Source organism: Varanus komodoensis, unplaced genomic scaffold (assembly GCF_004798865.1).
Source record: "Varanus komodoensis strain SLA01 unplaced genomic scaffold, ASM479886v1 scaffold97, whole genome shotgun sequence".
Lineage (NCBI taxonomy): Eukaryota > Metazoa > Chordata > Lepidosauria > Squamata > Varanidae > Varanus > Varanus komodoensis.
The window spans coordinates 122,216-133,090 of record NW_025336668.1 but is presented as its reverse complement, the minus strand read 5'-3'; the positions used below and the strand labels follow the sequence as shown (position 1 = coordinate 133,090).

Below are 10,875 nucleotides of genomic sequence, written 5' to 3'. Positions count from 1 at the left end.
CAGATGGAACGCAATGAACCACACGGCCCCCTGGTGGGTCTGCAAGTGGACTGATTTGTGGCTGCCATTCTTCTCTCCATAGCTGGGTCCTGCCCATGGGCCCTGAGGCAGGACAGGAGCCGAAGTCAAAATTGTGAGGGGAAAGGAAGGAGAAATCACAGGATCTTTTTCGGAGAGTTCTCGTTCTCTGCTCTTGCACAGCTAGTGTGTGGGGCAGAGGGCTGAAGGGGGTCTGCTGGACACTGCCTGCTCTGCTCTGCTCTGCTCTGAAAGGGGCATATGTGGGGTGGGCTTCGAGCAGAGGTCCTCAAACTTTTTCAACAGGGGGCCAACTGAAAGGGGCCAGTGATGGGCATGGGCCAGCAAGGCAGTGCCGGCGGGGGGGGGGGGGGGGGGCGCAGGCTGGGGTGCGTGCGCACGGAGATCGTTTTCTCCGAGAGAGTCCAAAACCATCTCCATGTGAGCAAGCCACCACCCTGCCACACGCATGCGCGTGCGCGGTGAGTCCAAAACCTCTGAGGCAGGCCGGATAAATGGGCATGGTGGGCTGGATCCGGCCTGTGGGCTGTAGTTTGAGGACCCGTGGCTCAGAGGGACAAACTTGGTTCACGCAGCCCCACATTCACCCTCTTTGGTTGGTGGCTGCTGCAGAGGACAGGGGCGCCTCATTCGTGCGCCTGCTCTGAGGGCCACGAGGGGACTGTGTGTCTTGGCAATGGCCTCCCCTTGACATGGTGGTGCTTCTCAGCTCTGCCCCGCTTTGGGGTGGGGGGAGGCTGAGCAGGATTGGCCAGGAGGCCACATCCAGGTGCTTCCTGCACTCCGGTGGCTTGGGGTGGCCTCTCCTGAGCCCCCTCCCGGCCTGGCCTGGGAATGAGAGGTTGCCCACCTGGACACTCTGGTGGAGGGAAGCAGTCTTTTTGCTCATCCCTGCATTAAGGGCATGGAGGCAAGGCTGCTGCCAGCTCTGTGCTCCTGTTCCCTCATCTCACGCCCCAGCAACGGGGTGCCGAGGATGCCTGCGATGAGGCCATGACCAGGCCTCCCTCCTTCATGGTGTCACCCAAGTAGGCTTCGTAAGTGTGATCTTGCTCACCTGTACCTCACCTTGAGCAGCCCCCCATTGGCTCAGCTCTCCCACTGGGCAGTCTAAGGTGCCTGAGTGCCCCTTTCCCACTTATTTGCTCGCGCAAGAAGCTCCAAGAGTTCCTCAGAAATAATGAGGTCGGTGCAACAAGACTGCTCGGACGGAGATAGAGAAGTTCGCCATTATGGCAGGGTGTTGGAACTTTCACCACTATGACGTGGTCCATACAGGGAGCAGACGAAAACAATAGAGAGCAACTTCTTCAAGACTTCAGCCTATCATTCTGATGCTGCAAACTGGGAAAGGAGACCCCAACTCTACCATTTCAAAAAGTCAAGTTTCTGAGGAAGAGCAGGAAAAATGTTGCAGAGGTCCTTGCAGCACCTTCCTGTATCTATAAACATACTTGTGGAAGGAACAAGTATGGGCACCTTGGAAAGCTGTGCCGCAAACCACCTTGCCAAGTTTAAATGCCCCAGTTGTAGATATGGTCAAAACTGTGGTGCTATTCTCCCAGTTCTCCCAGTGATGATGACATGGCCATGTTCTGTTGCCATGCTTGTTGCCCTATAGAACACCATGTTACTAAAGCATGGCGTATGAAGGCAGGCTAAATATATTTTTTTTGTACACCAAGAAACAAGACTGTTAATTAGATCTAGTCTTGAAGGCCTGAATGTACTTGCAAGCTGTTAGTGTGACCATTAGCTGGAACAAATAGGAGAGGTTATACTGGACAAAATTAATTTATCTTTCTGTTCAAACTTATGTAATTATTGACATGATTTATTGTACAATATTTCCATGTACTCTCTTTTATCCCCTTCATGGATCACTGCCTTGCCATGGTGAAGGAGCTTGTGTAGCGCAATGAAGCTATGAGCAATGCCGTGCAGGGGCACCCAAGGCAGACAGGTCATAGCAGAGAACTCTGACAAAACGTGATCCACTGGAGAAGGAAATGGCAACCCAGACAATGAAGTTAAAGTGCTACACTCAATATGCCAGCAAATTTGGAAAACTCAACAGTGGCCACAGGATTGGAAAAGGTCAGTTTACATTCCCATCCCAAAGAAGGGCAATGCCAAAGAATGTTCAAACTACCGAACAATTGCGGTCATTTCACACACTAGCAAAGTTATGCTCAAAATCCTACAAGCTAGGCTCCAGCAGTATGTGGACCAAGAACTACCAGAAGTACAGGCAGGATTTCGAAGAGGGAGAGGAACTAGAGATCAAATTGCCAATGTACGCTGGATCATGGAGAAAGCTAGGGAGTTCCAGAAAAACATCTACTTCTGCTTCATTGACTATGCTAAAGCCTTTGATTGTGTGGATCACAACAAATTGTGGAAAGTTCTTAAAGAGATGGGAGTACCTGACCATCTTATATGTATCTTGAGAAACCTATATGTGGGTCAAGAAGCAACAGTGAGAACTGGGCATGGAACTACTGATTGGTTCAAAATTGGAAAGGAGTACAGCAAGGCTGTATATTGTCCCCCTGTCTATTTAACTTATATGCAGAGCACGTCATGAGAAAGGCAGGGCTAGATGAATCACAAGTTGGAATTAAGATTGCCAGAAGAAATATCAAGAACCTCTGATATGCAGTTGATCTAATGGCAAAAAGTGAAGAGGAACTAAAGAGTCTCTTGATGAGGGTGAAAGAGGAGAGCACAAAAGTTGGCTTGAAACTCAACATTAAAAAAACTAAGATCATGGCATCCAGTCCTCTCACTTCCTGGCAAATAGATGGGGAAGAAATAGAGGTAGTGACAGATTTTCCTGGGCTCCAAGATCACCGCAGACGGTGACTGCAGCCAAGAAATTAAAAGACGCTTGCTCCTGGGGAGGAAAGCTATGGCAAATCTACACAGCATACTAAAAAGCAGAGACATCACCCAGCCAGCAGAAGTTCGTATTGGCAAAGCTATGGTTTTCCTACTTGTAATGTATGGCTGTGAAAGTTGGACCATAAGAAAGGCTGAGCACCAAAGAATTGATGTCTTTGAATTGTGGTGTTGGAGGAGACTCCTGAGAGTCCCTTGGACTGCAAAGATATCAAATCAGACTATCTTAAAGAAAATCAACCCTGACTGTTCTTTAGAAAGTCAGATACTGAAGATGAAACTCAAATACTTTGGCCACCTAATGAGAAGGAAGGACTCACTGGAGAAAACCCTGATGCTGGGAATGATTGATAGCAAAAGGAGAAGTGGACAGCAGGGGTTGAGGTGGCTGGATGGTATCACTGGGGCAGTTGTGGGTGTGGGTGGACTCCAAGTGATGATGGAGGACAGGAGAGCCTGGAGGAATATTGTCCATGGGGTCATAAAGGCGACTTAACAACTACCAACAACTCTCTTTTATTTATGTGCATTAAAGTGGGTGCTCCAGATGTCGAAATGTTGGCATACTAAACATGATGTTATCAGAAAGGGCTGACATATCACTGATGTCCTTCAAGTACACACTGTACCCAGTTCACCTTGGGTACCAAATGTCCAAGGTAGCCTCTGTCTCTTGCAGGACTGTGGAGGAACAGTGATTCAATCAAAGAAGTGAATGTCCCTCTTATAGACACAAACACAAAGTGACTCACTCACATATGCTGTTTGACAAAACCATTCTGAGAATCCAGCAGCATGCTTACTTGGACATTTTGGACAAATAAATTTAATGGAGCTTGTGTCAATAAAGCTCTTATGTCTGATTACTTCCTTCTTGTCCCTGTCCTATAATCAGCATGGAGTAACTTTTCAGCTTTTGATCCTGCTTTCAATAGATGTATGTGGAATTTTTGCAAGGCATTTTGATTTTTTAAGTAAGAAAAAGAATTCCTAGTAGATCCACTCTGAACAGCAGAATGAGCCTGAAGACACCTGATTCTATCACTGTCCTTTTTGGAGAGGTATTTAATACTGCATCTTCAGAATAAAATCAACTGCTGAGAGACAGACTACCAGTCTGCAAAACTGTGCATATTTGGTCGATACATTGCTGCTATCAACTATAATGGTGGCTTCAGGTGAGGGGCATCCACAAAGCATCCAACATCTTACCCAGAGCAAAACTAGGGCTATTTGTGTGCAAGAATTTGGATGTCCAGCATTCAGTTGACCCAGGCTAAAACATAAAACTGATCTGCAGATGGAGCAAGAATTGGAATATTGTTTAGGCTTTGGCAGGGGCATCTTGGACTTTTCCAGCTCTGCATATGTTTGCATTTTCATATCTTGGAAGGCAATTTCCATAGCATATCAGTTCATTTTAACTAATTCTTTACACCACCTTGTGATTTCATAATGAAGGACAGTTTATAAAGAGCTGAATACATACATTGATGATTATGGTTGATCCAAGCCATGTCTAGGACAATCAACTAGAACAAAAGTGCCTTTGAAATTATCTTTTGCTTTCTGACTAAGTTTGAAAATAGTTTCAAGATATTTTATGTAATCCAAAAGCTGATTAAGTGATAAACAAATTAATTGGTTTACTAAATATAAAGTATTTTGCCCATTTTCAAGATTTCAGCAGAATTGCCCTTTCAGAGATGCTGAAGGAAAGCTAATGTAAGCTGCAAATATCAGTTACTACTGAAAAGAAAAGAGAGGCCATCCCAGAACCAAATAGGCCATCCCAAAAGCATAGAGGCAACCAGGGCAGGTGGGCTAGAGCTGGTTGTGTGTGTACACACCTATGGAAACAATGATTAAGCTGGCTGTCACATTCTGCAGGAGGATCAGCCTCTGAACAGTCTTCAACAGCAGCCTCACACAGAGGGCGTTGCTGTGATTCAATTTAGAGATTACCAGCACGTGCATTGCTCAACCCAGAACATCCCTGTCCACACAGTGGCATAGCTGGGCCACCAGATGAGGCTGGCAGAAGGCACTACAAGTCACCGAAGCCCCCTGTGCCTCAAGCGGCAAGGGTGGATGAAGGAGAGAGCCAGTGTGGTGTAGTGGTTAAGAGCATGGGACTGGGACTCAGACGATCTGATCTGGGTTCGAGTCCCCGGTCAGCCATGGAGCCAACTGGGTGACTTTGGGCCAGTCACAGACTCTCAGCCCAACCTACCTCACAGGGTTGTTGTTGTGGGGATAAGATGGAGGAGAAGAATAATGTAAGCTGCCTTGAGCCCTTTGTAGGAAAAAGGCAGGATATAAATCGAAGGGGAAAAAAAAAAAAAAAAAAAAGGAGAACCTGCTCCTTCAAGCAGAGTGTGACCCCATCCAGAACTGGTTGAGCACCCAGCACCTGGTCAGAGGAACCTCCCGCTCACACCATCTCAGTCTTGCCTGGACTGAGCTTCCGTTTGATAGCCCACATCCACCTCACGGTTGTAGCTGGGCACCCGTTTAGCACATCCACAGCCTCACCTGCTGATGATGAAAAAGAGAAATAGAAAAACAGATTTAAAATACGACAAAATATAAAGAATTAAACATACAATAAAGTATGACAAAATATAGACCTTAAAAAAAGAAAGTGCACAAACAGAAACTAAAGTGCCACGATTGAGTCATGTAGCCATTCCATGGGGGCAGGCACGGAAGAGCCCTTCGCCATAAGTGAGTGCAGAGCTATAAAGTGCTGCCGCACCCTTAACCTTTAGCAGCCAGGGCAAATTTCACACCTGGATCATGCTAGGGAGCAATGTACAGGTGCAGTCCAGGAAAGGTGCATTTGGTAAAGAATTGTGAACAGGATGGAGAAATTTATATCTGGGGGACTCATGTAAGGGGCAATGGAGAAAACAGTGCACAGCATCACCTGACTCACAGGTACACAGCTGCTGCTGAGTTCAGAAACAGCCAAATCCCCCAACCAAATAAGCAAAGGGCATTGTAAGGCTGTGGAAATCTTCCTTAAGGAGCAACAGTAAGAACTGGGAAGTGCTGCTCCAATTCAAATGTCAATTGACATAAGCTGAATAACACATTTGTGTAATAATACTGAAAACATAGATTGATCCTTTAAATAGCTTAACCAGTTTAACTCAGTTGGAAAAGATGGAAAGTAGTGCTTCTGCACTAATCCCATAACTATGTAAAATATATCTTATAGAATTTATCCAAGAACCTTGAGCTGGGGTTTGCAGTTGTTCTAAGAAACAGTTTTGGCAAGTGCCAACTTTTCCTGGAGGACAACTGCAGCCAAGGCAGGGTACTGACAGTATGATCCTGTGCTTCTGGCAACGTATTCCTGCTTCCACCCATACAAAAGAAGCAGGTGCAGCACCAGGTGCTTCCTTGACAGCTGGTAGGAATCTCACAAAGGAGCTCTACACCACCTTTCAAATAGAAAATAATTTGAATTTCTGTACCATACAGGAATAGTGAGAGTATCTTCTTTGAAAACATCCCAACTGCCTGTACAATCAAGCTCCCCATTTGATGTTTATAAAAATGTATCAGGGAGAGGATGGGATAGGAGGATTTCAGATTGATTCCCTTCAGATGAGGGATCCACAAAAGCTGGGTGTTAAACCCAAGTCCCAGGAATCTGAAATTACACTGTTGTTCAGTGGGTTGCTACCCAATTTCCATTTTTTTTCCTTCTTCCCCAAACCTGCAACTTTTCATTTTGTATGATTTAGTGTTAAGGGCTCTTTCATACCGAACTCACAGTCTATTTGCCCCAAGTCTGACCCTGAGAGACATATTAGGGTAGAACATTTACATTAGATAGAGCACCTTTTAACGGTGTCTGTGATGCAGAACTTTTGCCACATGTGGCCTCTATCTGTGAAATCAAGGGCAGAACTAAAATCCAAAAGCAGGCAAACACCCTCTTGAGAATATTTTGGGATCAAATGATGAAGACCAAAACATTGATCTATTGTAGACTTGCCTTTTATAGATCTTGGCTGTTCTTCAGCTATAATTGAATTTTCAGCAGCTAATAAATATATTCCAAATATTTATTAGACAATTTTCAACTTGTCTAATAAATATTTGGAATATAATATGGAAAGAACACTGAGAGGACTAATTGGTCAGAAATTCTTTGGATCAACCATCAAAACTTTTTTTAATGGATTGGCACCAAATGCTTACTCCTTGACTCCAGGAATTTTCCTGTGATGATTTATGAAAGTAAAAAAAAAGTAGCAAGAACTGGACTTCATCAATCCAGATTTGCTTTTAACAGTTGTCCTAGGTGCATATCTTGTCTAGGAACTTTACTTTTTTACAGATAAAAACCCAACAGAGAAGGGGGTTATGGTTACTCATTTATTTAAAACGTTTATATACTGTCCAACTACTACAGTCTTGGGACTGTCTACAATAAAAACAGAATAAAGTGAAGCACAGCATCCAATAAGTCCAATAAAATGAAACCCAGATTAAAACCTAATCAACCTTAAAATAATGGGTGAATAAAAAGGTTTTAGCCTAGCACCAAAAAGAATAGTCAGTGCCAGGCATCTCTGGGAGCTCATTCCATAATCGGGATGCCACTGCTGAGAAGGCCCTTCTCTGGGTAGCCACCTTCCTAATTTCCTTCAAGGAGGGCTCCCAAAGAAGGACCTCCACGTCAGATCTTAAGGGCAGGAAGGTACATAGGGGAAGAAACACTACTTCAGATATCCAGGTCCTAAGCCGTTTAGGGCTTTATAGGTCATCACCAGCACCTTAAATTGGGCCCAGACTTCAACTGGTAGGCAGTGTAGATGGTAAAGGTTCGGTGTTATATGTGAATACCTGCTGGTTCTTGTTAACATCCTGGCAGCCAGCCAACTGAAGTATCTAGACCATCTACAGGGGCAGCCCCATGGCAGAGTTCAGCCGGGAAGCAGTTACCAGAGCATGGGTCACCTTCGTTAGGCTCTGCTCATCCAGGAAGGGTGTAGTTGGTGGATCAGCCGAAGTGGAAGGAAAGTGCTCCTCGCCACTGCTGCCACCTGGAACTTCAGTGACAGCTCTGGGTCAAGGAACACTCACAAACCGCTCACCTGGTCCTATAGGGGGAGTTCAACCCCATCCAGAAAAAGGGCTAGAATCACTGAACAAGGACCTCCGCCTTGTCTGGATTAAGCCTCAACTTATTGGCCCTCATCTGGGCCATTACACCAGCCAGGCACCAGTTAAGGACAGCCACTGCCTCACCTGGGCTAGATGTAAAAAAGAGACATTGCTGGCTGTCATTAGCATACTGATGACTCTGCAGCCCAAACCTCCAGATGACCTCTCCCAGCAGTTTCATGTAGATGTTAAATAGCATGGGGGATAAAAGGAACCCTGCAGAACTCCATGGCAGAGCTGCCATGGTGTAGAGCCACAATCCCCCAGCACCACCTTCTGGAATTGGTCAGCCAAATAGGAGTGGAACCACCTCAGAGTAGTGCCTCCGATGGTATTGAAAGCCGCTGAGAGGTCCAGGAGAACCAACACAGACACACTCCCCCTGTCCCTCTCCCTGCACAGGTCATTGTACAGGGTGACCAAGGCAGTTTCAGTTCCATAGCCAGGCCTGAAACCAGACAGAAATGGCTCCAGATGGTCAGTTTCCTCCAAGAGAGTTTGGTGTTGCTTGGCCACCATCCTCTTGAGCACCTTGCCCAAGAAAGGGATATTAGCCACTGGCCTGGAATTGGTGACCATCTCTGGGTTCAGGATTGCTCTCTTCAGGTCTCCCTCTTCTTATAGTTATCCTATAATTAAAGACAGGCAAAGTTGTACTGGTATATAGTCATTCATTGGCTTGATAGGAACTTCAAAGTTTACTCAGTCTTACCCTCTGGACACACACACATTCTGATTCGGGTTCCCTGTCTGCCCGATAACTTACATACAAATGGAACTTAAAATAGGGTAAAATGTCTTGCCCCATGTTTCTTGGGATTGTGGTGGCCTGCAGCTATGAATAATAAAGACTGTTGACTGACCAAGAATAGTATCAGATCCTAACTTAAAATTTATAAAGGCTACATATATTATTTTGAGTGAAAATTTCCTCACATTTTTGTATAAGCTGGTATAAAAGGAAGCAGTAAGTAACTCTTTAGATGTATCATCCTGAATCCTTCTTCTCATCTGCCAGTATATTATTAGTTCTTCATTTCATTTTTATTAATTTATTTGAAGAATTTCAGTGCCACTTCTCAGCTAAAAGGCTCCCAGAGCAGCTTTCCTATCATCAGCAATCCATGCCTGCAGGTCTGTATTCTGAAAAGACACACCGCAGGCACGTGCACCCACAGAGGAATCGGGAAGGAAGGTGGGGGGATGTGAGTCCCTTAGCAAGGCTTACCGAATAGTCCCGCTCGCTTGCTCTCACCTCCCCCTGAACAGCCTGCTTCAGCAAGACTGGCCACCCAGTTCCTACGCAGTCCTGCATATAACCAGAAAATGTTTAGCACAGATTTTCCTTATGACATCAACTAAAAATTAGCTTGATTTTCTCTATCACTCTTTTAACGTATGGGAAACATATACAGAAATCCAGAGATAGCATGTTCTTTACTAGAGCTCAGTTCAATTAAAAGATAGCTCAGTTGTAGAAGTAGTAATGGTCATACACCAAAGGCTCAATCCTACGGCCTCCAGACACCATCTGGGAGACCATAGGATTCTTCAGAGTCCTGCCACCTTGCATCTGGGACTTCAAAGACTAAGCCCCCTCACAGCCACTGTGGAAAGAACCATGCCAGTTTCCCCCTGAGGTTGCAACCGAGGTTTGGAGGGTAGAAAGGGTGTAGGGAGAGCAGAGGCTTGGACCAGCTTCCCATTGGTGTCCTGGCCTCCTTCCCTCCCCCTCTGCAGCACCAAAGTTAGAGGGCTAGAGAAAATGCCCAGTCCTAACTCACACATAGGATGCACATCAATGCTATATATGCATTTGCTTGGGGGGCAGGGGCAGACAAGGGGAAGGATGATAGGATTGTGCTTTGCACATAGTTGTTGTAGTTCAAAATGGAAGAGGGAAGACCTTGTTTGTTTATATTATCCTTCATGTGATGCGCTAAAAGAACAATACTTGCATCATATTTATGTATATTTATACTGGGACTGGGAGAGCCTTCTTGCCCTGTGGGCAAGCAGAATCCAGCTGAAGACTCTCTGTTTTCTCTCTGCAGTAATTCATGTTCCGGCAGGTGGGAATTTAAGGGAGAATGTGCTATCTTGCCAGGAAACTTTCAGGGTTACCTTTTAATATATGTTGATTCTAGCATTATATAACTTTACCCAGGTTTGTGCACATTTTCTTAACAGGCATTCTTTGAAATTTTAAAAGCTCTTTTCACTACTGTTTTTCCAAGCTGATCCTAAATCTTGTTTGTTCTCTGTAATTATTCAGGGTTATGTTGATTTTATTTGTATTACTTTTATACAGATAAGTAATTCTCTTTACTAAACTCTTTCTGGTGGTCTGATGGCTATAGACAAATAAACTCCTCTTAACCTGTGTTGTTCCTCCGAAGAAGTACTGTGTATTTTAAAACAGATTAAGAGGGTGATTCTGTGTACTAGGGAGAGCGTGCGGGCCCATGTGGTTCCGTGGAGTCCTGCCTCTGGGACTGTGCACGCCGCAACCTCAGCAGGGGACTCCAGAATGCCTCCCGCCCCCTCACAGCCACCGTGGAAGCACCGGGCTGGCTGCCCCGAGGTGCTCAGCCGCCGGGGAGGACATGCTCCAGCTATAAAAGCGCCACTTCATGCACTTCGGCTGCCGCAGCTGCACCCCTTCCAAGGTGGCAGAAGAGAACGCAAGGGGAGAGGTAATCTTGAAAGGCAATTTGTTTGGGCCTAAAGCAATTTTGGAAGTCATTAGCA

At 45.4% G+C, this 10,875-nt stretch overlaps 1 protein-coding gene across 1 annotated transcript in view; it reads left to right on the top strand.

Annotated features, from left to right (window-relative positions):
* The first annotated feature begins 10,757 nt into the window (after positions 1-10,757).
* Positions 10,758-10,875, top strand: part of LOC123017566 (serotriflin-like) — a 20,131-nt gene continuing 20,013 nt past the window's right edge. Inside the window, exon 1 of the mRNA XM_044418996.1 lies at positions 10,758-10,820. Within this exon, the coding sequence (XP_044274931.1) occupies positions 10,758-10,820 (63 nt within the window). The remainder of the gene's footprint in view (positions 10,821-10,875) is intronic.